The 26,097-nt window shown below is 54.4% G+C and overlaps 14 protein-coding genes across 14 annotated transcripts; 7 read left to right on the top strand and 7 right to left on the bottom strand.

The window, feature by feature from the left end:
• Positions 1-176: 176 nt before the first annotated feature.
• Positions 177-1,024, top strand: CTAM01_03779 (uncharacterized protein; the record flags this gene model as incomplete). Its single annotated transcript, XM_060519810.1, has 2 exons — positions 177-627; positions 882-1,024. 2 exons carry the CDS (start codon positions 177-179, stop codon positions 1,022-1,024), a joined length of 594 nt encoding a protein of 197 aa, XP_060385231.1.
• A 717-nt stretch (positions 1,025-1,741) lies between these two features.
• Positions 1,742-2,002, bottom strand: CTAM01_03778 (uncharacterized protein; the record flags this gene model as incomplete). Its single annotated transcript, XM_060519809.1, has 1 exon — positions 1,742-2,002. A coding segment is annotated over one exon (261 nt), but the record flags the coding sequence as incomplete, so codon positions are not given.
• A 12-nt stretch (positions 2,003-2,014) lies between these two features.
• CTAM01_03777 (uncharacterized protein) lies at positions 2,015-2,407 on the bottom strand (the record flags this gene model as incomplete). The annotated part of the gene is made up of 1 exon (XM_060519808.1): positions 2,015-2,407. One exon carries the CDS (start codon positions 2,405-2,407, stop codon positions 2,015-2,017), a length of 393 nt encoding a protein of 130 aa, XP_060385229.1.
• A 2,282-nt stretch (positions 2,408-4,689) lies between these two features.
• Positions 4,690-6,801, top strand: CTAM01_03776 (bacterial alpha-L-rhamnosidase domain-containing protein; the record flags this gene model as incomplete). Its single annotated transcript, XM_060519807.1, has 1 exon — positions 4,690-6,801. One exon carries the CDS (start codon positions 4,690-4,692, stop codon positions 6,799-6,801), a length of 2,112 nt encoding a protein of 703 aa, XP_060385228.1.
• Positions 6,802-7,745: 944 nt separating this feature from the next.
• Positions 7,746-8,131, top strand: CTAM01_03775 (uncharacterized protein; the record flags this gene model as incomplete). Its single annotated transcript, XM_060519806.1, has 2 exons — positions 7,746-7,763; positions 7,856-8,131. 2 exons carry the CDS (start codon positions 7,746-7,748, stop codon positions 8,129-8,131), a joined length of 294 nt encoding a protein of 97 aa, XP_060385227.1.
• Positions 8,132-9,120: 989 nt separating this feature from the next.
• On the bottom strand, positions 9,121-11,287 carry CTAM01_03774 (hsp90-like protein; the record flags this gene model as incomplete). Its single annotated transcript, XM_060519805.1, has 2 exons — positions 9,121-10,959; positions 11,024-11,287. The coding sequence occupies 2 exons, from the start codon at positions 11,285-11,287 to the stop codon at positions 9,121-9,123; spliced, it is 2,103 nt and encodes a 700-aa protein (XP_060385226.1).
• A 1,179-nt stretch (positions 11,288-12,466) lies between these two features.
• Positions 12,467-12,904, top strand: CTAM01_03773 (uncharacterized protein; the record flags this gene model as incomplete). The annotated part of the gene is made up of 1 exon (XM_060519804.1): positions 12,467-12,904. The coding sequence occupies one exon, from the start codon at positions 12,467-12,469 to the stop codon at positions 12,902-12,904; it is 438 nt and encodes a 145-aa protein (XP_060385225.1).
• A 372-nt stretch (positions 12,905-13,276) lies between these two features.
• On the bottom strand, positions 13,277-13,709 carry CTAM01_03772 (uncharacterized protein; the record flags this gene model as incomplete). Its single annotated transcript, XM_060519803.1, has 3 exons — positions 13,277-13,372; positions 13,447-13,590; positions 13,650-13,709. The coding sequence occupies 3 exons, from the start codon at positions 13,707-13,709 to the stop codon at positions 13,277-13,279; spliced, it is 300 nt and encodes a 99-aa protein (XP_060385224.1).
• Positions 13,710-14,774: 1,065 nt separating this feature from the next.
• CTAM01_03771 (uncharacterized protein) lies at positions 14,775-16,200 on the top strand (the record flags this gene model as incomplete). The annotated part of the gene is made up of 3 exons (XM_060519802.1): positions 14,775-15,029; positions 15,085-15,121; positions 15,860-16,200. The coding sequence occupies 3 exons, from the start codon at positions 14,775-14,777 to the stop codon at positions 16,198-16,200; spliced, it is 633 nt and encodes a 210-aa protein (XP_060385223.1).
• Positions 15,409-16,516, bottom strand: CTAM01_03770 (flavin reductase like domain-containing protein; the record flags this gene model as incomplete). The annotated part of the gene is made up of 3 exons (XM_060519801.1): positions 15,409-15,433; positions 15,796-16,366; positions 16,423-16,516. 3 exons carry the CDS (start codon positions 16,514-16,516, stop codon positions 15,409-15,411), a joined length of 690 nt encoding a protein of 229 aa, XP_060385222.1.
• Positions 16,517-17,082: 566 nt separating this feature from the next.
• Positions 17,083-17,787, top strand: CTAM01_03769 (mitochondrial ribosomal protein; the record flags this gene model as incomplete). Its single annotated transcript, XM_060519800.1, has 1 exon — positions 17,083-17,787. The coding sequence occupies one exon, from the start codon at positions 17,083-17,085 to the stop codon at positions 17,785-17,787; it is 705 nt and encodes a 234-aa protein (XP_060385221.1).
• Positions 17,788-18,190: 403 nt separating this feature from the next.
• On the bottom strand, positions 18,191-20,099 carry CTAM01_03768 (uncharacterized protein; the record flags this gene model as incomplete). Its single annotated transcript, XM_060519799.1, has 4 exons — positions 18,191-18,346; positions 18,399-19,001; positions 19,055-19,435; positions 19,512-20,099. The coding sequence occupies 4 exons, from the start codon at positions 20,097-20,099 to the stop codon at positions 18,191-18,193; spliced, it is 1,728 nt and encodes a 575-aa protein (XP_060385220.1).
• A 750-nt stretch (positions 20,100-20,849) lies between these two features.
• Positions 20,850-23,387, bottom strand: CTAM01_03767 (WD domain-containing protein; the record flags this gene model as incomplete). The annotated part of the gene is made up of 4 exons (XM_060519798.1): positions 20,850-21,950; positions 22,018-22,830; positions 22,888-23,073; positions 23,346-23,387. 4 exons carry the CDS (start codon positions 23,385-23,387, stop codon positions 20,850-20,852), a joined length of 2,142 nt encoding a protein of 713 aa, XP_060385219.1.
• Positions 23,388-24,821: 1,434 nt separating this feature from the next.
• On the top strand, positions 24,822-25,415 carry CTAM01_03766 (mediator complex protein; the record flags this gene model as incomplete). The annotated part of the gene is made up of 1 exon (XM_060519797.1): positions 24,822-25,415. The coding sequence occupies one exon, from the start codon at positions 24,822-24,824 to the stop codon at positions 25,413-25,415; it is 594 nt and encodes a 197-aa protein (XP_060385218.1).
• Positions 25,416-26,097: the final 682 nt, after the last annotated feature.

Here is a 26,097-nt window from a genome sequence, read left to right as displayed (position 1 = left end):
TCTCCCCCATGGCCTAGAGGCTAGGTTGACCCCTCAACCGATAACCAAAGCGGCGCGGTATCTGGGCGATACAATCGGCCAGCCAAATCAAACGCGGCATCGAAGGCTCTCTACGAGTACTGGTCGACTGGGATCACGGGATTTGCAGCTCAAGGAGCCATGATCCTTCAGGCAACATGCTCAGTAACGACAAGCGCAAATGGAGACACAGCGGCCATACCAGAGCAGCTGAAACCTGCAGCTCGACTGTGGCGACTATTATGCGCTGGCCGCGTCTAAACTGGACTGAACCAAGGCCTGGTATCCGTAAATGGGTTGCGATTGCGGCTGCGTCGTATGCCGCAAGGTCAAGGCCAAGTTGCTGCCGAAGCGAGACGGCGGCCCTGCCAGAGGTGCAGGAGCAATTCCGCAACGGCGTCTTTGGTGGCGCTGAAAGGTACTGTGGTGAGGCAACCAGCCCGCAAACGAGCATGCAAAACCTGCAAAACCTGCACTCCGCCACACGCCTCATCCGGATCCCATGCCATCACTGGGTCGTGAGGCTGGTGACGTGGCACTCGAGTCCGGCGAAGCGGGTCTCGGGTGGCTCAGTGCCAACGGAGCGCGGCTTTCGGCTGCAATTTATGAGTCTGTGCCACTCACACATACCCTTGCACCCGTTTGCTTCTGTGGCTTGTTCCCGGTCTTGGGGAATCGCAGATCTCTGGGTTTTGCACGGTCGCGAGCCCACAACCATCGCCATGTCACCGGTACTTGCGGCGGTGAAGCCAGGATCGTCTCGCTGACTCCGAAGACAACGCAGCATCTGGATGTTCAATGTTCCAACAAAATAAATCCACCATATTGACACGGATATCGAGTCACAAGTCGACGGTCTCTAGGAGCGAGCCCGAGCAATGATGAAGTCACCCGGGGTCTTCGCTCGCTTCCAGGACTGGAACCAACGACGAGCCCACCAGTGGCCCCTGTTCCCTCTCCAATCGTAGCCGCCAAAGATCCCGCGACCAGGGGCCTATTCAAGTAGACAGGGGTTTCGGCATTTCCATTGGCTTGGGTCCGATGAGACAGCAGGGGTGCGCAGACTGCACTCTGAGTCTAGTGAGTAACGTGATGAAGGCTAGGTGCGAGCGCCCACAGCTTCCACACTCCTTCACGTCCGTCACGGCGGTTGTTGGAGGAGAGGAGGTCCAGAGTTTTCATATTTACTTTGGCATCATCCGAATCTGTCGTCGTTGGACGGGTGGCCGCACAGACGAAGGAGCCAAAGCGAAGAAATTGCCCTTCCGCCCGCACCCGTCATCCACAAGTGGCGCCCGGCGTATTTCCCATAGACGCGGGATTGGCGCGATGGCGGGAAACCAAAGGACCACACACCCCGTCGCTAGAAAGCGCGCCGGGCTTCGTACTAAAAGTCCAAGAGGCCGTTTTGGGGTCTCGCGGGAAGGCTGGGCTGTGCTGAGACATTGGGGCTGGCTAACTAACAATCAGCTGGCCCCAGAGCTTGATGCGTTGGCAGCTTGACTACTTGATGAACTGGTTTTCCCCCAATCGCCTCGACAGAACTTTCTACAGCGACGCAGCCTGTGGTGTCGAGACTCCCCTTACCCTTCTGCGCACAGGCTTTTTGGAGACCCCAGGGCGAACAGAGCTTGCTCGGGAACTAACGTCACCAGAACCACCAACTCGGCACAGGCTTGTTGGGTGAGAAGCCCTTTTGACCTCACAGAGAGTCCGGCTGAACTCAAACTGACAGCTCCAGGTGGAGCGTTGGTATCTGGCAGCTGTGAATCGAATAGTTCCTGCAGACTTTTACTTCCTTGGTTGGGAACGATTTTCTATACGGTCGAATGGTGAGAGTATGCCGCGCCATGAGAGGATTCTGAGCCCTGCAGCTCTGCGGCGTGGCTTGATTGAGAAGAGCTGACCAAGGACTAGACTGGCTGATGTTTGTTTCGTTGGACTCTCTAGAGCATATCACCTCGTCATTCGTCTCTCGTCTTTCGATGCTATCGGTTTACCCCTTTTCAAGCTTCCAATTGCGATGCTTTTCATTTAGATGAAGCCGCGCAGGACGCGGCACGACTGCAGCCTTACTTGAGTTCTTACGTCGATGGCTTACTGGGGCTAGATCCCTCGTAGAGCACGGACGACGGAATATTCTGAGTTTGTTGACATTAGCGAGAGACCGTGATGACGCCGTCGATTTGTCTAGCGGCGGGTTTTGAGGGCGCCGGCTACCTGGCTTATGCGTAGCTTGTCCGTTCGTTTGGGTTGTCGCATTGACGGATGTCGATGTTTGGTTTGCCTTAGGGCTTACGACGGCGCCGGGATGTTGGGGGTGCTTGACTTTGAGTGAGATACTACATCTTTGTGGACCAGGTGAGTTGAGACTGGTCGTCCGAGACATCTGTAGGGCCCTTATAAACTTAGGTCTCTGCGTTCCTATTTCTTGACAATCTAGTGTTTAGTGTGAGACCATCGTAGATGATGGAGTTTGACGATATCTCTACCTATGTAAGAACCTCTCGCCTTGGGCAGCAAAGTAAGCTCCGCAAGATCGAGTTCGCACTTGACTCCTTACCCATCATCGGACGTCGGTTATAGTCTATATAAGTCGATGAGATCCTCGCATTGTCGATTGGAATGGAGTTTCTACCGAACGAGGTGCCGGCTCGTTCTTCTTGCCCTTCCATTCGCTCTTCTTGATTTCTGCATCGTCGAGGGTGACACCTTTAGCTCGCTAGGCGGGTGTTCACACACCCGAAGGACAGTAGCTGAAAGAACGTGATCTATTTCTTTGCCTCCTCAGTCCTCGTTCACGTATTCGTGAGAGATCGTGTTTAAGACGGGAGATGAGCGGTTCTTATTATGTGAAAGTGAAATTTGCATCAAAGTGATGTAATGGTTGGGCTCAAGGAGCTGTTAGTTCCTTTGTCCAGTGCTTATGCTCTTGTGCGGTTTCCTAGCATTCCCGCGGTACTACCATGGTCGTGACCACAGTTTCTAGGCTATGGCTTTGATTCCACGATGTCGGGTGCTCTTTATAGGGAGCGGCATCACTAGGGAGTTGTGTATGACGGATGCTGATCATGTACCTTCCACATTAGTAGCATATCTTGATGAATGGTATGGACCAAGAAGGCTTGTCTAAGTGATCTCAAAGACTATTTAATACACGGTACTTAGAGACCAGAGTAAGAGGACGAGAAGACAGCACACAGTGTCGGACATTAGTTCTCTTGCTCTTGTTTTGTTAGAGGTGTTCTACTCCCTGGTCTCTAATAGACCAGAAATGAGTGTGGGCTTCGCGACGATACTATCCAAGCGTTCGACTTCATGGGTCGTACATCACCTCATCATCCCCTTGAGGCCTTAATTCTCAGCAGTTCCTGGCTCTCTCTTCTTAACGTGGGATTTCGAGTACTCTGCGGGATATAGACCCTTGCCGATCGATAAAGCGCGAGGGAAGAAGACAGACGTATAGAATATGGGTTGATGCCATGGTATAGCGAATTACCTGAGGATGAGTCGCACTGCCCATGCCGTGTAGTCACTGTGACTGCAGCCAAGTTTCATGACAAGGGCATTCAATACCTCATTGACCCTGCCAGAAGATTGTAGCATAGATGCAAGTTTGCGGCTGTTTATATAGATGTTTCTCCCGCTGATATACGAGGACTGAGGTGTTAGATCTGGCCGGGTAAACGCATTACCTGCCCGTTATCAAAGGAAGTCGATGGATCAGGGCAGCTGGACTGTCTGGAAAGCATGAAATAGTTACTCTGAGAATTGACGATGCCGAGAGAGATCATATTCTCAGCTATCTACCTCGCGTCAAAGGCCAGGCTCTCGATGGATGCGAGGAGGACGTCGACTATGCCGATGGTAAGGAGGACGTATCAGAAGCGCGACAGCTATGAGGAACTTTTCCGCGCGTATAGACCTTGACTCATACGGCAATGAGTTCAAACTAGGTGCCGCCGACTAACAGCTTCTGGTTCAGAGGCCGAGACAGACTCACTTGAGGCGTCTTCATGAGAACAGCGTCGAAGCTTGGGGTCAACGCGGGAGCTTCAAGATAAATTTCACTTCTTTGATCCGGAAAGCAGCTGCCATAGACAGGTCCCTCTTGGATATTGCGGTCACTTTCGCAATCGACAGATGGACTATCCACTGCCTTGTCTTCGCGTCTCGGAAACCATCATAGCCTCTTGCCAAGAACACTCAGTCCCCAAAGTATGGTTAATAACGGTGTAGACGTACGATTGACTCACTTAGCACGAGAAAGGTTATACATGTTGTATTGCCTCTAGACCTTGGGATCAGGACCCAAGTCAAACGTACAACGCAGAAGATCGACAGGGAATACATAAACCCTAGCAGTGATCTGGAGTTGCGATCGTCTCTCTCGCCAACCCCGCCTCCGCATCCCGGGCAAACGCTCGCCGCCTCGCTTCAGATTTACCCCGACATTCACCCCCGTCAATCTCGCTAACACGAGTACGCGGGGAAATTCTTCCACATCGCCGACTTACACAAGCCTGACCTACCAGAACGGGATCGCATGCCAAGAAACACTCACTCGCTCCGTCATGTTGTTGAAATAAGAAAACCACATGGAGCCGCCGTCCGGCACGACATCGCAATGGAACACCCACCTCCCTGCGACCTCGCCGTCCTCTGCTCAAGATGGCCCCAATGATGGCACGCCTCCTCCACTTTGCGCTCCTCCTTTTCTCCTCATCCGCCCTACTTGTCTCAACGGCCAGCACTACGGACCCGAATCCAGCTCGGCCATGGGAAGCGTACATCAACAGCCCGTCCACCCGGGCCGTCCTCCCTCAACGGATCCACGCCGTCTCCGGGCCCGCGAACGTGACGACCTCCGCCGACGACGGGAGCTTCGTCCTCACCCTCCAGCCAGGAGGTCAAGTATCCCTGGACTTTGGCTACGTCGGCGGTCTCCTCTCCATGATGGCAGAATCCAACAATACATCATCATCGCCCAGTAACTCATCAGAGCCGCACTTCTCCCTCGCCTTCGCTGAATCACCCTCCTTTGTCCGTGAGATCTCAGACGATACAGGCGCAACACCAACTCAAGACTACGACAAGGCCCTCAACGTCACAATCCCCGCTTCCTCTTCAACAACCCCCTACGCCTACACCATGCCCAAAGAACGCTTCCGCGGCGGCTTCAAATACCTGACCCTCCACGCCTTCCGCTCCGTAACAATCACCTCGATCATCTGCCACCTAGCCTACTCCCCATCCCAACCAAACCCCTCCCTCTGGGCAGGCCACTTCCATACCCCGGACGACGACCTCCTAACCCGCATCTGGCACGCCGGCGTCTTCACAGCCCAAACCAACATCGCGCCCCCCAACACATCCCGCTGGCTACCTCAAGTTAAACCAGGCTGGGCCTACAACGCGACCCTCGGCGTCGAGGGCCCCATGCTCCTCGACGGCGCGAAGCGGGACCGCGCAGTCTGGCCGGGCGACTTGGGCATCGCGGGCACGACGGCGTACCTAGGTCTCGGCGATGCCGGGTTGGAGTCGGTGTTCTTTGCTCTGGAGACCATGTTTCTTTACCAGAATGCTTCTACGGGCCAGTTACCCTTCGCGGGCCCGACGACTGGCTCTTGGAGACGGGGCGCGAAGAGCGATACGTATCATGCTTGGACATTGATCGCTTGCTTCAACTACGCGATTTTCACTCGCGACGAGGCGTGGGTTGACGGCCGGTGGGGGAACATCACAGCGGGCGCGAGTTATATCCTCCGCGCCATCGATGCCAGCAGCAACATAGGCCTTGCAGAGCAAGTCGAGACAAACGACTGGGCTCGTCTCGGCGGGGGAGGGTACAACAGCGCCCTCAACGCCTTGAACTACCATGCCCTCTCTTCCCTCGCCAGCCTTGCCGCCGACACGGCGACAAACTCCAACGACCGCGGAGAGCAGGCAACAACGTGGGCGGCCGCGGCAGCGAGGCTCAAGACGGCGTACAATACCGTCCTCTGGGACGCCTCCGCCTCGCAGTACCGCGACAACGAGACCGCCGCGGGAGCGCTCCTCTTCCCCCAGGACGGCAACGCGCTGGCCTTGCAGTATAACCTCACCACATCCCCCGCCCAAGCCTCCTCCCTCTCCGCGGCACTACTACGCAACTGGAACGCCATCGGGCCCGTCACGCCCGAGCTACCGGACACAATCTCCCCCTTTATCTCCTCCATCGAAGTCCTCGCGCATTTCGCCGCGCGGAAACCCCGTCGCGGGCTGCGGCTGATGCGCCGCACGTGGGGCTACATGCTCGACTCCCCGCTCATGACGGGCACCACGCTCGTGGAGGGGATGAGCGCCAACGGGTCGTTGTATTACCGCTCGCAGCGGGGGTATAACTACGACGCGGCGTATACTTCGCTCTCGCACAGCTGGTCTACGGGGCCGACGCAGGCTCTTAGCTTCAAGGTTGTCGGGCTTGAGGTTGTTGGGTGGAGAAGGTGGCGGTTCGAGCCGCAGATGGGGGATCTGAGGAGGGCTGAGGCGGGGTGGAGGGATGGGAAGGGGGGTGAGTATGGGGCTGTTGTTGTGGTTGAGGGTGGTGGTGATGGTGATGATGATAGGCAGGGGAGAGAAGGGGTACTGGAGGCGGAGATTCTGACGCCTAATGGGACTGAGGGAGTACTTGAGATTCCGTATTGTGAGGTTTTGTTTGTTGATGGGGAGAAGTGGGATGGCGGTCGTCTCCAAGGAGGGCGGACGAAAGTCAGGGGCGAGGGATGTCGAGTCAGTTGTTGAACAGGACTGTACCATGAGCAGTGTGAAGCAATACAGATCTATAATCATGCTTGCACCCAGACAGACTGGAGGATCCTTTGGTTTGCTTATGAGAACACCTGGTAGGGCGGTTGGTTATGGTTCAAACACCACGAATGCTGATAGCCTTCAGGAACTGGCTCCCAGGAGGGGCATATAGATCTACGAGATCTATAGCTGAATCCCCCGGTTCATGCCACAGAACTGGGCAGTTCGATTAGGCTATCACCGACTGCATTGATTGGACTGAATCTTTCAAGGGACTCGAACTATCCACTGTCGTGAAGTCCTTATTGGATCCGAATATGCTATTCCGAGTTAGTCCCACTTTGACGAACTAAATCCTTTCGCAAGAACCTGGCAGTGGGTTATCACAGGTGTTAGTCAAAGTATAGACGAAGCGACATTAGCTGACGTGAGATGGCAATTCAGTAACCATTCCAAAGATGATGAACCCAAGACAAGCTGACGCCGAGAGTCTCGGCCTGCAGCAGATCCACCGCCTGGACTTCCTACGATGGACTTTTCAAGTCTGAGAGGGATAAAAAGTTGATCCACAACTATGCGCCTCGACTTTCTCTTCCAACATCGTCAATACTTCACAGCCAGGAGTAAATCCACTCGCGCGCCAGTCACCCAGACATCGTCAGCCCTCGGGCTGAGTGGGATAGCATAGCCTCATAGAGGCAGACGCCGAGGCGATAGCTGAGGACCAAGAAGCGCATCGTGATTCCGAGTGGAAATATAAAACGGCGATGAAATCACCTCTCGTTCTGGTTTTGAAACATATCAGCAGCCACAGCCGGAACATCTTCTCACAAAGCGATAGCTCTACTCTTCGTCTTCTATATATTCAACCCCCCCCCCCCCCACTTCCCATCGCCAGCCTCCAGTCGCCACCTGTAAACCCCCTTCATCCAGTCAAAATGCACTTCCAAAGCTTCGTAAGACTAAACTCTTTCCTTAATTGAGTCTTGAAAGCGATTGTTCAGTATCTAAAGGGGCTCTTCAAGCTAACCTTGACCTATATCTACAGCTCCTCGCGGCCGCCATAAGCCTGCCTTTCTCCATGGCCGCTCCAGTAGCCGAAGCAGACACCACCAGCAACGTGGCAACCACCAATAACGCAGCAACCACCAGCAACATTGAGGCTCGAGCCTGCCCCTACACCGGCTGGTTTCAATGCATCAATGTCCAGACCAATCTCTGCATCGCCCAGTGTGCTTGGGCTGGCAGAAGATCCGCTGTCTGCCTGTCTGGTTGTTCGGCAAACGCGAATAGTGCTTGTGGCGCTTACGGCTGCGGCCAGTGAGCTCTATTGAACGATTCAAGAGATGTTAGAGAGGAAGGAGCTGACTTGTTATGGAATTGAAGAGGGGATGCAAGAATTGAGAAAGGGCTGATTAGGGAGGCAAGGGAAGGGGGGGTTGTTTCGCTGGGGCTATCAGGTAGTTACTATTCAGAACTTTCTTGACTTAACCTTGCACATTCAACCCGGAGCATGCCAAATGCCTCGTGTAGTGTACCAGCCGGCTCCCGAGTATCAACTGAATGTATACAAGTGATTAGAACGGGAAAAAGGATACAACTTAAGTCGAGGATTCAAAAAGGATGTCCCCTCACGGGATTGAACCGTGGACCTTCGCATGTCGAACAAGTACGAGTGCGACGCTCTACCACTGAGCCAAAGGGGCTCTCTGGAATTTTTGCTGCATCACGGATGCTTATATCGCGCGACCCAGCGTGAGCGAGCGTGAGCCAGTGGCCCGGCCTGGAATTTGGGCGGCTCAGACACAACGGTGTCATGTCAAAGACCGGCTGCTCGCGCAAGAAGTCTTATCAGGAGGCCTGTCGCATCCAGTTCGAGCGGCTGTGGTTTGCCATGAGCTAGTCGTTCCTCAAGGTGCATCATCTTTGCTGTCAAGAACGACGGCGTAGATTTCTTAGGGAACCACTTTATACTGACATTCTTCGATGGCTCCATCTATGGAGAGCAGGTTAGAAGAGGCATACCATCACAGCCAGTCAACCAAACTCGACCAACTGGCGACAAGACGAGATACCACAAGTACAAGGCACAATATATCACATCACCATAGAAGGTTGTTTGTCTTAACATTCCAATTCTGAGCGTCTACCTCATCTGTCTCATGATCATGACGGGCTAACTAGAATACACCCATACATCTAATATGGGGAGGCAATTATGGAAAACTTCCGAAGCCGCAATTAAAACCGAAAACCGTCCAACTCCGATGAACTTTTTCTCTGGTATCCCGTATTTTTCATCCCAAAGATCCTTTAGTCAACCTCCTCCATGGCGCTGTCGCCAGTCTCGACAGCGGACGTATCAGCGGCGGGAGCCTCGACAGTCTCCTCCTCCTCGTCAATGTTCAGGCCGAGCTGAACAAGCTTGTGGATGCGCTCGGCGAAGCTGGCGGGCTCATCAATGGTGAAGCCAGAGACCAGGAGAGAGGTCTCGAAGAGAAGCTGGACGATAGACTTGACGGTGCGGTCGTTCTCGCCGTCGGTCTCGACCTTCTTCTTGAGCTCCTTGATGATGGTGCTCTTGGGGGAGATCTCGAAGGTCTTCTTGGAAGACATGTACGAGGACATGGAGGTGTCACGGAGGGCCTGAGCCTTCATGATACGCTCCATGTTGGCGGACCAACCGAACTGGCCAGTGCGAATGGCGCAAGGGGCACCAGTGAGCATCTGGGAGACGACAACCTTCTCGACCTTGTCGCCGAGAACGTTCTTCAGGCTCTTAGCGAGACCCTCGTACTCCTTCTCCTCGGCCTCACGGGCAGCCTTCTCCTCCTCGGTCTCCTCGAGCTCGAAGTCCTTGGTGATGTCGACGAGCTTCTTGCCCTCGAACTCCTTGAGCTGAGTCATGGCGTACTCATCAATGGGGTCAACAAGGAAGAGAACCTCAAAGTTCTTCTCCTTGAGGGAGTCCAGGAAGGGAGACTTGGTGACAGCCTTGATGGACTCGCCAGTGATGTAGTAGATGTTCTTCTGGACCTCGGGCATGCGAGTGACGTAGTCGGAGAGGGAGGTGAGCTCATCGCCAGACTTGGTGGAGTTGAAGCGGAGGAGCTTGGCGAGGATGTTGCGGTTCTGGGAGTCCTCGTGGATTCCGAGCTTGAGGTTCTTGGAGAAGGCAGAGTAGAACTTGTCGAACTGCTCCTTGTCCTCAGCGATCTCCTGGAAGAGCTCAAGAGCCTTCTTGACGATGTTCTTCTTGATGACCTTCATGATCTTGTTCTGCTGAAGGGTCTCACGAGACAGGTTGAGGGGAAGGTCCTCAGAGTCGACAACACCCTTGACGAAGCCGAGCCACTCGGGAATGAGGTCGGTGGCATCGTCGGTGATGAAGACACGGCGGACGTAGAGCTTGATGTTGTTCTTGGTCTTCTTGGTCTCGAACAGGTCGAAGGGAGCGCGCTTGGGAACGAAGAGGATGGCACGGAACTCGAGCTGACCCTCAACAGAGAAGTGCTTGACGGCAAGGTGGTCCTCCCAGTCGTTGGAGAGGGACTTGTAGAAGGAGGCGTACTCCTCCTGGGAGATGTCCTGGGGGTTGCGAGTCCAGATGGGCTTCTGCTTGTTGAGCTCCTCCTCCTCGATGGAAGTCTCCTTGACCTTCTTGGTCTTGGGCTTCTTCTCCTCCTCATCGTCATCGACCTCCTCGATCTTGGGCTTCTTGTCGTCACCCTCCTCGGTGGTCTCGGTGGCCTCCTCATCGGGGACCTCCTTCTCGGTCTCCTTGGTGACGTGGAGGTAGATGGGGTAGGAGATGAACTCGGAGTGCTTCTTGATGACCTCCTTGACCTTGGCCTCGTTGAGGTAGTCGGTCTGCTCATCCTTCAAGTGAAGGATGATCTTGGTGCCGCGGCCAAGAGCCTCACCCTCGGTGTCAGGGGTGATGGAGAAGGTACCACCAGCGGAAGACTCCCAGACGTACTGCTCGTCATCGTTGTGCTTGGAGACGACGGTGACCTTGTCGGCGACAAGGTAGGCAGAGTAGAAACCAACACCGAACTGACCGATCATGGAGATATCGGCACCGGCGGTGAGGGCCTCCATGAACTGCTTGGTTCCGGAGCGGGCAATGGTACCCAGGTTGTTGACGAGGTCCTGAGGAGGTCAGCTACTGATCATTGCAATTGAGTGGTAAATATTGGGAACATGTGGTACTTACAGCCTTGGTGAAACCAATACCGGTATCACGGATGGTAAGGGTCTTGTTCTCCTTATCGGGGATGATGTCGATTCTCAGGTCCTTGCCCGAGTCGAGCTTGCTGGGGTCGGAGAGGGACTCATAGCGGATCTTGTCCAAGGCATCGGAGGCGTTGGAAACAAGCTCACGCAGGAAGATCTCCTTGTTTGAGTAGACAGTGTTGATGATGAGCGACAGGAGCTGAGAGATCTCAGCCTGGAACTCGAAGGTCTCCGGGGAAGACATTGTGATGGAGGATGTGGGTATCTAGGGCGTAACGGTCGTAATTCTGTCAAGATTTGTTAGATGTTGTTTGGAAAAGGTGGTTGTGTGGCGGTGAGGCTGCGATTTGTGGAGGGGTAGTAGAGCGGGGGGAGGGGAGCCTTGTCGCCGACTTCGCGGGATTGGATCTCCAGGGCAGATGATGCAGAGATGATCAATCTCAATCACTGACGAGGCTGACGCTTGAATTGCGAGATGCCAAGTTCCGATCGAAAAAGAAGTGAGGGGTGACGGTAGGGACGGCAAAACGGCATCGAGACCAGACCGGGACAGCGGGGTGTGTTTCGGCGGGCTTACCTTGAGAAGAGCTTCTCTACGAATGCAACAGGTCTTTCGCTGCTACGAATCGACGATGGAAAGATTGATTCTTTTGGGGGAGTAGGAGAGAAGAGAGAAATTGGGAGAGGGAGAGAAAAGTTGAGATGCGAAGAAGAAGAAGTCTGAAAGTCAAGACGACGTGGGAAGAGGAGGAGGCTAAAGAAGAAAAAGGCGTCTGGAGTCCCGGTGGCCGTCTGGACCCCAAAGCAGAAAGGCAGCGACGCTCACCCCCCCAGCTCAAGAATTCTATGCGATTCCATCACCTCCAGGCCTTCCAGACCCTTCTCTGATTCGCTTGCCCTGCCACCACAGCAACCGTGCGGGGGCTCTGATTGGCCGATCTGCGGGGGCCACCGTGTGGGACGAGGGTCCCTTTTTTTTTCTTGTGCCTTCCTCGCCTGCCTGCCGCCTGCCGCCTGCGCCTGCCTCCATAGCACCTCAGACTCAGACCAGCATGGAAAAGAAGAGAATCGCCATCCAATGCATTTGGGGAAGGGACGCCTTACCGCCATCCACTGAGGTGCGCTTACCTTGTAAACAGCTTCAAGTGTATTTATCTTAGGTACCTCACCTTATGTAAGGAACCTCTTTTGTATGTACCTTACCTACCCTATACCTACCTCAGAGGGTTAAGGAAGGCGTCGCTCTACCTAGGTACCTCACGTAGCGTCCGGTGGTCACAGCTTCTTGCCTTCTATTGATTCTCCCTTGCCTCCGTGCCTCCGTGCCTGCTTCGATGTGGGGATGAACAGTGTCTGTTTGTCCTGTCCAAAGTCTTCTTTTACTCCAGTCTTACCGCCTCCGAACGATGAATCCCCGTTCTCAATGTTCTCAAACAGAAATCGACACTTCCACTGTTTGCTAGATACTTCTGTTTGCTCCAAGGTCCACCTTGAATGGTTCGATGTCAACGCGGGCGAAGTTAAGCCCAGCAACCAGTCGTCTGGCGTTGAAATACCCTTACCACAAGTCCCACCCATCGACGAGGCTGAAAACCAAGCGCCACCCCTTCGTGAAATCTGCCCCGAGGTTGGGTACTGGGCTGCTGGCTTAAGCCTGCGGCGGCGCCTTGCGGATATGCCAGCACATCTCATCTCCCCCGCGTCTGAACCGCCCGCATCATTGGCAACGGCCAGGGGGTCGTTGCACGGTCCATCTCTTTTCACGACGTCTATTCTCGGCTTCAACTACAATGCCTGCCCTACTTCAGTTGGGACCCGTTTCACACCGCTGCCAAGGAGCCGCAGGAAGAGTTGCTTATAGAACTTGCTCTATCCAAAACCTACCAGCAGACATTAAGACAGGCCAATTAACTCCCGTCTATTTACACTTTTTGACTCAGACTATATAACTCTCAATTCAAGGTTAATTTTGACCACCCTCAACAATAGTTGCACATGGTTGGGCATATCTAGACACATCCAGGCACTGAAGAATGGGACACGGGCGAGTTTCCAGGCCCACACTGAGCTGAATGAATGCTATTTTCAAGGGAGGTATGCTAAGAGTGCTAGCCAGGTCCAAGCGGTGGTAGAACCACCCAGTTTCGGTAACCGCTCTATGCGGGATAAGCGAGATAAGCGAGATACTAAGCGATGGGCAGACTGAATAGTGCGAAGTTGCAACGGCAATAGTCTACCTGTTAGGGCAGCCCGTTTTGCGGTCACAAGCATTCCTCCCCTTGGGACAAGGCTTGCCTTTCTTGGTGCGTGTGTCGCAACAATCGGCATCCTAGACAGAGAGCATGTCAGAAAGGTCCTCTGTAATATCTTGGGGCAGAAGGGGCAGTTCATGAGGCTACTTACACACTGCTGCGGGGTGATTCCAAACTTGGCACAGTAATTTTCTGTGTCGCCGGCAACGTTGCAAGCACCTTGCCTGTTACAGGCATCTACGTTATCTTTACCGCCCCAGCAGCAATTGGGATCGTAGCTCCCTGCAATCATGCACTATATTGAGTGTTAGCGACTCTGCATCAAAGCTGGCCGGACCGGAAGAGGTCACCTACGCCAGCATTAACCGATGTAATGGTCATGGCAGTAACGAAGATAAAGTTGATGAGCTGCATGTTGGAGATATGAAGTGCTGCTTGAAGGTGGTTTTGAAGTAAAGTGTTTGAGAGGTCGTGATAGTTGTGTTGTGAGTGAAGAGTCGAGTGATTGCAACTCTCGGTCGACAGATGATCTGACCCTTTATATAACATAAAATTCCATTGAGGCATTGCCATAGTGCACCGATGCCACTCCTAGAAATAGGCCGCTAGCCTTGCTCGAGCAGGAGATACCGTTCTCGTGATATGAAACAGACTAGACTTCTTCATGCAATAGTTATTGTTAGTTCGCGGACTTGAGAGTGTGCTTGTCGAACCTCATAGAGAGATGTATAGGCAACATAAACTTTCACTAGTATCGATGGCCTTGACGGCCTTGATGGCCTCGAAGAAGAAACACCTCCTAGAACGGGAGGTGAACCGACATACCAAATCCCACTTCGGCCATATTGATAATCACTCAAACCGACACGTATCTCTCTATTATTACCCTATACTTTATCATGTATTACTCAACGTAAGGCGGCACTCGGGCAGCTGGGCACAGTATGAAACGCGATAGACGCGGGTATTCCTACTGTCAACACAGAATAAACTGACTCGCATACCTACTCGCACGGTTGTAAACTCTATAAGCGATGGACTACGGGCCTTGGAACATGCTTCATGGATATTGTTTCCTAAACGAACGCTCTAAATCTGAATATTCTGCCTTGGTGGCCTGGAATAAGAAAACTTGCCGGACTAGGAAGTGTACGTGCATACCTTACCAAGTCTCAACTTTAACCTGTCGACCATCAAAGGCAACTAGCTCGAACATTGGCACAATCAGTGTGCTACGCCGATGGACTCTGGGCAGCCCTTTAGGATGTATCAAGGCCGTAGTCTCATGAATTGGAAAGGGGCAAGCCCGAATATCAGGATTCTATTTTCAAGTACACACAGCGGTTTGGGCTATCTGAGAAAAGTATAAAGCTCATCTGTCTTTGATCATCAGGATGACTTAGAACCAGCTCATTCTTATCTCTATCCAACTTCCACATCTTACACATCTACAACCAAACCTGATTCTTTTCCTCAACCATGAAATTCTCCTCAGTTATTATCAGCATCATCTCCCTGACGGTGGGAACGGCCATCGCCAACCCGGCCAGGCTTGAGAACCGACAGAAAGCCCCAGGTGTTGGCGATCCAAATGCTCAGTGCGATGGGAAGCATGACTGTTGCTTTAGCTCAGAAGCTGCCTGCTTTAGGCAGTACGGTACTCTTCCTGGCAACATTTACTGTCCGCTGCACAAGTATTGTGCTACAGACTACAATATCCCCCGCACCAAATGTGTAAGTAACACATTGAGAAGAATTGGAGGGCAGAACTGACGTGTAGTATGTATAGAACGCTGATTGCTGTTCAATCTCCAATGACTTGGGCCGTGGGTGCCCGGGCAAATAGACGGAGTCGTTACACTGTCTTTACTGGTGTTGGATCTCGAAGTACACTACTATTTAGGATAGCGGATCGGGTGCCCTTATCTTAAATATGTCGGAAGTGGGGTGTGAGCTTCAAGAGACTCAAATGCGGTAGGCAGTGAAAAGCTTATGACGGGAGGAGAAGAACCTATGATCATGAACGCGATTCGTGATATTGTATGCATAGAATGAATGAACTTAGAGAATTTTATCTATCGGACTTGGCCAAAACCGACCTGTTTGTTATCTCTCACCTGACGGTCTCTTGTGCAAAGCTGGTTGTTGGAAATAATTCAAAGCCCAGTTCATACCGTCAACAAGCTCCCAGTGCCGATTTATAGCCGCCCTAACCATCCTCTTTGAAATCAATGGGCGGAGTTTCCCTCACATAGTATACACTCTATCCGCAACCTCTATACATGGGGTATGATACACAACATCTCCAACCTCAGTCTCCCGTCTTCACTTCTCTCCCTTTACCAAACATTCCCCCAGCGTCCGATACCGTCGATCAGCATAAACAAGCCCAAACCCCTCCCCTCCCCCCCTCACAACCCCCTCAACCTCCCCAACAACAACAACATGATCCCTAACCCTCACCATCCCCTCCCCAAGAGCCCGACACTTGATCACATACAACACCCCCTTCCCTTCAAGTAAAGGCGCCTCCCCATCCTCCTCAACAACCTCAACCCCCTCAGGCAACCCCTCAAACAACCCCTCCCCGGCACCAGCGTTCCCCCTCGGAAACAAATCCGCAACCCTCGCGCCCTCCCCTCCCTCCGCGAGAACATGCACATTGAAAACCCCGCCGCTCTCGCGAATCGCATCCAGCGTCCGGCTCGGCGTCCGGACGTTGAACGTCACCAGCGGCACGGGCTCCATGCTCAAGCTCACGAAGCTCGACATCGTCATGCCCCGTGGCCGACCCGCGCGATCTGTGGCCGTGGCGACGACGACCGAGTGCGCTAGTCTCCGCATCACGCCGCAGAGCTGTGCTGGGAGGTCGGCTGTGGGGTCGTGGGTTGTTGTCGGGGGTTGATGGGGTTCTCTGCGCCATGTTGTCGTTGTTGTCATTGGTTTCGAGGAGGAAGAGGAAGAGGAGGAGGAGAGGTATCGCGGTGTCGTGTGTATTGTTCGGTGGTGCTCGGAGGTCGGTGGGTTTAGGCCGACGGGCCTTGGTATGCTTGACGAACGTTCATTCTGAGCTGAGACGATGCGTCAGTGACCATGTTCAAGCATATTGAATGTGGCAATGCCTTACAGCTTCCAATCAGGGTCCGCTGAACGCCGCCTCCTTCGGTCCTTGGCCGGCCGACGCGACGCAGCGCGGCCCCCAGCACACGAGCTCCGGTCATCGCATGCGCCGGAGCTTAGCCCGAGGTTGCCGTACGGGGTAGCGCGCAGTCACTTCGCGATTCGGCAGTCTAACCAAGCAATAAACGGTGCAACTGTAATCCGCGCAGGTCGCGTCTGTAAATTCTGTCAAAGGAAAGCAATGGCTCGTGGAGTGGCTATGAAGGACGTCAAAAGCTGGACTTCCTTACCCCCCTTGTAATGGTGGTAGCTCAAGCTCTCGGTGATGTAAATCGAACCCAGAAAAATTCCTTATCGATAAGAAATCACTCCCCGGGCACACGCTGAGCTGTGGACCCGCGCGCACGGAACTCCCCGGCCCCGACCAACCGAAATTTTGGTTTCCTCAGGTCGCGCGGCCAGCGGCCAAGGAGAATCGAGCCAATCGAGCCAGCATCGCCAAAAGCTTCAAACAAATTCTCCTTTGCCCACGCGCGCGCGCTCCCTCCGCCCGTCGCACCATTCTCGCCACTGAACCTTTCTCTACGATCCTACCAGAGCTCTTCCTCGCCTCCAAATTAATTGAGCTTCCTCCACCACTCCTCGAACCATACGAAAATCCGCAAAAATGGGCAAGCTCCCAACCCACCTGCCCAGGCCAACAAGCCTCCTCGCCCACCGACCCTCCCTCACAACCTCCTCCTGCTCCGGCGCCACAATCTCCTCCGCCTCCTCACCGAGAATAGGTCTCCCGACCCAACAATCCCGTGCAGCAACCTTCATTCCCCGCCCCCGCCGCCCTTACACCTTCACCCAACTCATCCAGCTCTCCGACGGAAGCACCTACACCGTCCGCACCACCTCCCCGAGCCCCCTCGTCCGCTCCGCAAAGGACTCCCGCAACCACGCCCTCTGGCAACCCTCTGACAAGTCCCTCAAGAACGTGGAAGTCGACGAGGCCGGAAAACTCGCGGCCTTCCGTGAGCGTTTCGGTCGCGGGTTCGATCTGGCTGCCAAGAAGCCGACGGAGGAGGAGCTCAACGCCGCCGCTGCTGCGGCTGCAGCTTCTTCTGCAAAGGACGCTGGAAAGGGCGCTGCTGGAAAGGACGCTGCTGCCACAGGAAAGGAGACTGCTGGAAAGGATGCTGCTGCTGCCGCCCCGGCAAAGGAGACCGCGAAGCCTGCCCAGCCGGCTGCTACCCCCGAGGAGGACGACATCTTCGATATGGGCGATTTGATCAGCGGGTACGCCGCGATGCAGCCGCAGCAGGCTGTCAAGGAGCCCCCCAAGAAGGCGGCGGCACCGGAGAAGGGCAAGAAGGGAAAGAAATAAGGCAACGCGAGAGCACGACACAAACAAAACCATCACCACTGTCATCAGCATCCCCTGAGTATAGCTGGCGAGAAAAGAAGCTTGTACGATGCCCAGAGCCGGATCATTGTATAAAAAGGGAGATTTCACGGAGACCCGCCGAGAGGGCGATCAAAAGCGTGGTCAGAGGAGGAGGTGGATTACGGGAGCCCCTTATACCCCCCATGGGGTTTCTTCTACTGTCAGATATGTACAACAACCACAACTACTACAACCAAGAAACGATAGGCTCCACAATGTGCACTATTGCCCACACTTGATTCACTCGTCACTCGTCCCAGTGCGCCGTGGGGTCGAAGAAGAAACCGCTGCTGTGATGCGTAGGTATAATGTAGTGAATCAGCGGACGCCGTGCCTCGGGCTTCTAGTCAGAGTCGTCGTTGATGGTGGCACGAGCCCTGTCAATGGCCGTGTTGCCGGGCGGTTTGCCCGAGGGCTGGATGACGGGCGGCCGGTAAAAGACCGTCTCGTCGTCCTCGGCATCCAGCTGCATGAGGAACGTCTCCCACTTCTCAATCAACTGTTAAGCGTCAGCCTCATTCTCACCTCATGTATGTCGCGGATTGTCTTACCTCTTTTTGTGCCTCTACCGCGCTCTCCAAGAAGGTCTCAACGCCGCTCTTGAAGTCCTCCACCTTTTCTCTCTCAAAGCGGTCAAGCTCCGCCCTCATCAACCGACCCATATCCTCAAATAGGAGCCTAGCCTGGTGCACCTTTCTCTCCACGTCGCCGACCTCCGCGCTTACCTGGTTCAGCCTGTCCTGCTGGCTCTTGCCTTGCCGCAAGAGCTTGTCCTGGGAAGCCTTCTTCTTCTGCAGTTCTGACTCGGCAGAGTGCCACGAGTGGAACGCCTTTTGTCGCTGGCTGAACGCCTGCTTAACTGACCCAATCAGGCGGATGTACTCCTCGATAATGATGCCAAAGGTCAAAACATCCTGCTGGGCCTGACGGTCGTAGACATCGCGGATCGTCAGCTGCAGCTCGGACAGCGCATCCAGCGGGCCCGACAACGAGGGCGAAAGCTCAACCGTAGACAGAGCGTGCAGAGACGCCGAAAAGTCTCCAGCGGCCTCGGCCATCATCTTGCGCTGGCCAACCATTGTCTCCATTGCCTTGAGCAACGCCTTGAGCTGGTTCTCGAGCGCATCGAGGTAGACCTTGCGGTCATGGAACCACTGTCGTCCTCTGTCAGTATACAATCCTCCTGGTAATCCCAGCGCACACTCACGTCATCTTGCTCGACAAACTTGCTGCTGCCACCGACATTAATACCCAGACTGCCGAGGACACCCTTGCTTTCTCCGGGAATCGGCTCCCTCCGCTCCTTGTGCTTGACGTCGACGTTGAATGATTCGCTCTCGAGGAACAGCTTCAGGTCGGCATCGTGCTGTAGGGTAGGGTGCGCAGCAGTCTTGTTCACCATCTTCTCCAGAGCGGCGCGACGTCCTTCAACAAAGTTACTCTCGAAGCGACCGACAGCCTGCTTATCCGGCGGCGGCGGCACAACAACACCGGGGTTGTTTCCGTGCAGCGTATTGTACAGCCAAAGGAAGTCACGGTATCTGCGCTTCACCTCGAACTCGGGCTGCTTGTATGCCTTTGAGGAGGTCTGTCGGTTCCATCATGATTAGCGCGGGCTCCTCTCCCCCAATCCCCGCTTCACCAATGGAAGAGCTTCATCTTACCTTGGTCCTGACAGAGTAGACGATATGCGAGCTGGTCAAGTCTCCAACCTTGTGCGGATCGCCCACCGTGATCTGGAAGCTCGGCTTGCTAGCCTGCTCGACGCTGACGCTAGGCTGAGTGTGCGTCCGCACCGGGCTAGGATGCGCAGCCTGAACGGGTGGCGGCTGCCTCGGGCCAGACGGACGGTCGTAATCGTCCTCGTCGATGTGATGAGGGTCGGAAGGTCCGGCGCGGCGGCCCTGCTGGGGCGGCATCGAGGTGCGGATCACCATCTGCTCCTTCTGCGGCGGCACGGGCGGAGCATCCTGGCCGGCTTCGGCGCCATTGTCTGCGGCGGCGGGAGCGCCCAGAGGACCCAGAGGACCGAGGGGATCGTCGACGGCTTCGAGGCGGGTAGGTTGGGCGGAAACGAGGCGACGAACAGGTCCGGAGCGTGAAGGGCGAGGAGCGGATGCCGTGCTGGGTGCGTCTGACTTGACCACGGGCTGCGACGACGTCGACTCTTCGCTTTGGGAGGGCTGCTGTTGGGTCGAGGGCTCGGAGGTGGGTTGCGAATCGCCCCATGGCGACTCTTCGAGGGGATCCATCCTTTCGTTTGCTCGATGCGCCAGTGGCTATGGTAATTTCGTGAGAATGAAATCGGGTTAGATGACGGGCCTGTAGAGTACCACGGAAATCGGGCGATGGTTGGGGTGGTGAATTGAGGTGAGGTGGGATGTGGTCTGGCAAAAGGCAAGGCAGCACAGTAAGGTGAGGTACATCCAAGGCACGGCCGGTTCTGGTTGTGTCTGACTGACAGAGGCTCAATGCGAGAGGTGCACAGCTGCTCCGCACTACCTGATTCGCTGAGGCCCGTTGGAAGCTTCAGCCACTCGACCTCGATTGGGACCCCAGAGCCCATCGAGGCCCCTGTAGCCTGTAGGTACCTACCCGGCCTGCCCCAGGAGCGCCGCACTCGAGGTACCTAGCGGTTGCGGTCAACGTCACTGTTCCTGTCTCGACTGACGCCGGGCAATGGCGGTGCTAATGTACGAAGTACCTTACCGAGACATGTCACGAACAAAGATACAATTCAAAGGGAAGCGTTCACATGCATTTTACTTAGATCACGGGCAAATTGGCTTTACAGCCTTCCCAATTGACTAAAGGTATCTACTACATTGATGATTTACACAAACCAGTAACCAGGCGATTTTGCTGTCCCAGACCAGGATTACCTCGCCCAAGTCACATTTTGTCGACTACCGTGACCCCAACGCCAAACTCAAGATGAAGACAGTCTGATTCTTTCCCTCCAGAAAATCCCGTTCCGCAGTGAGAAGAGATGCATGTTGCGATTAACGGTCGGGATCGTAGCAGCCACCAGACACAATTAGGTTCATGCGGGTGAACTGTACCTTCATGACGGGCGTCTTCTTGGTCGGGAATGCGCTGATCTGGTCGGGCGTAATCATAACCTCCTTGCCCTTCTTCTTTCCGCCACTGGGAGCACTAGATCCACTGCCAGTCGCTCCCTGACCGCTAGCAGTCGGGCGATCCGTCTGTCCGCTGGCCGCGACGATGGTGTCGCCTCCCTCTTGAGCAGGCGCCGCTCCTTGCTGCTGCTGAGCCGCCTTGTGGCCCTCGGCAGGGAGCTCGACATCCCACACACGGACAGTGCCGTCTTGGCCGCCAGAGACGAGAACGTTGGACTCGACGCTGAAGCTCATGGACCAAATACCGCCTTTACCGTGGCCGCGGGAGCGCTTGATGCGGAGGCCCTTCTGGATGTCCCAGAGGAAGATATTGCCACTGCAATCAGCCGTGGCCAAGATTCTGCCATTGGGCGCGACCTCGATGGTGGAGATGTAGTCCGTGTGACCGGTGAAGACACGCACGCACTGGCCGGTGATGACAGACCACATGCGGACCGACTTGTCCGTCTCGTCGGAAGCCGAGAACACGTATGTTCCGTTCGGGTGCCAGGCCACAGCCGAGATGCTGGAATCGTGACCGACGAGAATGCGCTGCGCGGATGCGTGATCCTGCATCCAGACGCGAACAGTCTTGTCCCAGCCGCCAGTCAAGAAGTAGTGACCGAAAGGACCCCACTCGGCTCTCAACACCGGACCATCGTGGCCCTTGTAGACGCAGACGCAGGCCCAGATATCCAGCGACCACACTCGAACGGTGCCGTCCGCAGAACAAGACAGCAGCAGCTTGGAGCTCGTCTCGATAGGAGACTCGCCCTTGCCCTCCTCGCCGAATGGCGCATGCTCGAGCTTGGCAATGGCATCGGAGAAGGAAACTGAGTACACTTGAGCTGAGTGACCGATAAGCTTGCGGTTGTTGAACTTGTAGTCCTTCTCGTCATTGCGCTTCGACTTGAGAGGCTTGCCCTCAAGATGCCACACTCGGATGTAGGAATCCGTGGTGCCAATAGCAACCATTTCGTGATCCTTGGAGAAGTCCATGCATGAGACACTATACCAAACTGTTAGTCAAATTCACTGGATAAGAACGTACTACTTGCCTTCCTAAAGTGTTGTGGAAAGTGAACATGCACGCGCTCACAGGAACGCCGACGCCGCCGGTACGTCCGTCAATCTTGAAGCGATCACGGTTCTCTCTGACCTTCTGCATCTCCATGACAACGTCTCTGGCGCGAGATGGAGGCAAAGGCAGGTCAGCTCTTGTGGGGCCATCGGCGCTCTCCTCACGCTTGATCTTACGATCGAACTCGTCTACCAAAGTAGCACGGCCATCGGGCGGGGGGTTGAGCGCATCCTCATCCTGGAGCTCGGCCCTGACATCGTCGCGGAGGTCCTCTTCCATGGGCAGAGGACCCAGCTTGAGGGGCACCGTCTTGTCCAAGAGGTCCCGGTTTGAAATGCCGGTGAAGACTCCAGGGATACCTTCTTGTAGATCCACCTCGTCAATGTCGAGGTTCTGAGATCGGCGGTAAATCGCCTCGAAGCTGAAAGGCTCGATGGGGCCACGGGCCGTTGAATCCAACTGGCAGAAGGTCGAAAGAATGTACAGGATAACGGCGCCGCCATTGTCCCGCTCGCGCTCAAGGAAGTGGAAGAGGTTGCCACTGATGTGCTGGTTGAGCGGAACGCGGTACTTGTTCTCTCTGTACAACTTGGTGGTAGGGTTTTCCTTGGCGTGCAGAGCCAGTGTAATGGTGGAGAAGGTCTTCAGGTCATCGGAGTGGACATTCTCAAAGTACGACTTGAGGTTGTTGAGGATGATCTTGGCTTCCTCAGAGTAGTTCTGAGTGACGAGCTCGAGCCAGGAGTAGACGAAGACGGGCCAGAGAAGCTTGTTCAACTCGAACTGTAAAAGGTTAGAAATAATGAAAGGCCAGAATCAGATGGACTGCTAGAGGCTTACCTTGTAGATGTCGAGGTTGTTCTCGACCCACTCACGGAGCAAGTTGAAAGCCTTCAAGTACTTCTTAGGGCCCAAATCATCAACCTTATTGTGAATGGGTCTGCCGTCAGGACCCAAGTGCGAAGACTCTTGGCGAAAGATGGTTTCAGTACGAGTGTATCCTCGCTTCAGGAGATAGTCTGTGACCTAAAAACTGTCAGCGATGTCGGGGAAAGCGTTGAAAAGGCAACTCTGCGCGATCGTACTTTCGCTGCCTTCGCAGTCTCTATATCTTCTGGAACGAACATGTTTGCTCTCCCGTGCCGAAGACAAGTAGAAAATAGAGGAGGAAGGAGAGAGGATGAAGAGATAGGAATAGAGAAATCATGCTCAACATAAGGAATGGGAGACAAGGAGGATGTTGGGAGAGAGGCGGTCCTCTTCCACGAGAATCCAGAAGCCACGCCGCATTGACCTACCATCTCAACCTTGGACACTCTCTCTTGAAGGTAACTGGCCATTGTCTTCAAACTCCTGGATGTTGATGATATTTTGACGTGAAAGAATAATAAAGACGAATTGGAAGGTGTGTGAGTTGAATGATGATGGTGAAAGGTGATGGATGAGGAAAAGGCAAGCAGAACCAAACACACAAAGAAATGTGAACTGGCAACTACCCATGAGATGGGTTTTGTTTCTGCAATTCTTGCGGGAGATGGAAGAAGCAATTGCTGTCCTTCTGTCCCCCGCCCTCGAAGGAATACACGATCCTCACCCGCCGATCTCATCTCTCACGGTTCCAACAGCACTTGCCATCACCACCAGCCGTCGACCGCCACGGTCACCGCACTCGCAGCAACCGAACGATCAAACAACCCTTCCTCCCCATATAGACGCATAGGAACCACAAAAAGGACACCAAACTGACAACTGGAATCCCAACTTACAATCTGATTCAGATTCTGATTCGACATGGGCGCAGTAGCCGGCGCCGGCGCAGGCGCAGGCGTAGCCGTCGCAGGGGGCGGGATCGGCGTCTGGCTAGTCGGGATAGTAGGAGCAGGAATAGGCGTCACCGTCGCCGGTACCGTCGACGCAGCTTGTTGTTGCTGCTGCTGCTGCTGCTGAGGCTGTTGTGAAAAGGATCCCGACGCGCCTGTGCCTGCTGCGCCTGCTGCTGCCGCTGCTGGTGCGCCCGGGGTGGTGCTAGCACCTGGTTGAGCCGGGGTTCCCGACATTTTTTACAAAACGATTTTGATAGTGTTGGAACGCGCGCAGTTGGTGTAGATGAAAATTTCTGGTTTCGATGTGGCGATGCGCCTTTCACGTCTCTCGGCGCATTAGTCGTGAACCGGGCGGGTGAGACGTGATCGTGAGTCGTCGTCGAGCCAAGGTCGGGTACCCGTGGCGGAAACCGAGGCCGTAATCTCCAGGTTTCTAATGAGCGTGTTTCTCTGAGGAGACGTTGACTATCAGCAAGTAGTGTTGCAGATGCGAACTTCCGACTTTTGATGATAAACTTCGATGAGATGTCGTCGAAAGTCGCGTCCGGCCCCGATGAAATGAGGCTCCTTCATCCCCTGCAAGGCTGCAAAGGAAAGGACGTGAGGTCAAGGTTGGCGGCGGAAAATATCTGGAGAGGATGGCGCTAAGCCTTTCTCGGCATAGTGTATGCCTCTTCGCTCTCAGTCATTGGAAGAGAGCTTCGACCTTCCCCGGTGGTCGGACCCACCTTTTTTCAACTCAGACGCGACCTCTTGGAGCTCACCTGTGAGCTCGAGCACTCACCCACTGAATCTCACTCACCACCTCAACCTCTCATCTCACGAACTACTTTACACTCATCAAGAACCACGATCCACCCATAATATTGTCCTCTTCCCAACTCCTCAAACTCACCAATTGCACACGTCTGTTCTCCCTATAAAATCCGAAATCAGCTCTCAAACGCAACAATGGCAGACACAGCAATGACAACAGACGCCCCAAACGAACCCTTCACCCTCCAAGAACGAATCCAACAACTCTGCGAAATCGACACCCAAATAGTCTCCCTAATGTCCCACACCTCATCCGCCCTCTCCGCCCTCGGCGCACCCCCAAAGCCCTCCCCATCATCAGACCCCTCAAACCCATCCGCTCCTCCCCCCCAACCATCATCCTCCTCCTCCCAAACCCAAACCTTCAAAACCTCAATGGACGCCCTCCTCTCCACCCTGCACACAGTAGACGTCCACATGAAGCGCCAAATCCTCGCCCTCGAAGAAGCCTCCATCATCAAGCTCCGCAACGACGCGGATCCCAAAACCCGACAACCCGTCATGAACGAGGACGCCAAAATCGTCGCCCGACCCTCCCTCGAACCCAACGGCGTCGGCACCATTGGTAACCTCGACGTTGGGTGGCTCAATAGCCGCAACAACAAGGTCGAGCGCGACATGGAGGCCGAGTTGTGGGCCAAGATGAGGGAGCTGCTGGAGCGGTATCACGCCAAGGAGGTGGCCGAAGGAGCTGGTGGTGGTATCAAGGATGAGAGGATGCAGGAGTGATGGAAAAGCTGGCAGTTTAGTAGAAGCAAGCCTGGGAAATGTCTGGATGGCTCGGTGATGGGAGTCTCATTTACTTCATACCAAAGTGGTATTGGAACGAGAAGAAGAGCCTAATACCAGGCGCACTCTTGCCAGCAGACTTGCGCGGGAGACCAAAAATTGATACCCTATTACATTAAATCGTTTGCAGTTCATGGGATGGATGGAAGGCATCAAAAGGGGCAAAAAAGCAAAAGCTCAGGTACCCAGTCCGTAAATCGAACTGGGCCCCTACGAAATCCTCCATCCGTTGACTTCTCGAAATTTCATACCAAGTTCTGTACTAACGGACAAGGGCGTTATACCGCTCGACCATGAGGATCGAGAGGGCTTGGTTGAAGGAAGGGCGACCTCAATCTGAATGTAAGGCAAGCTACTCAACGCAGGTCCTGAATCCGCAGACCCGGCATAGTCAATACTCGAGGAATACGCACACATACCTAACTTCCGCAACATGGCCGAAAACGATTCGACCCCGTATGCTTGAATGACAGGGGCGTTTCCTGAATGATACTTCAAATTGATACTTATTACGCATGCTTTCGTTACCCGTCCGCAGCCTAGCCACCAGTGATTATGCTGTACCCCATGATCACATGCTAACGTGAAAGATGCCTCTCGAAACGCCATCCAATGAACAAAA

Source organism: Colletotrichum tamarilloi (genome assembly GCF_030869305.1).
Source record: "Colletotrichum tamarilloi strain Tom-12 chromosome Unknown Scaffold_9.1, whole genome shotgun sequence".
Classification (NCBI taxonomy): Eukaryota; Fungi; Ascomycota; class Sordariomycetes; order Glomerellales; family Glomerellaceae; genus Colletotrichum; species Colletotrichum tamarilloi.
The sequence above is the reverse complement of the archived record's forward strand: the minus strand, read 5'-3'. Positions and strand labels throughout refer to the sequence as shown.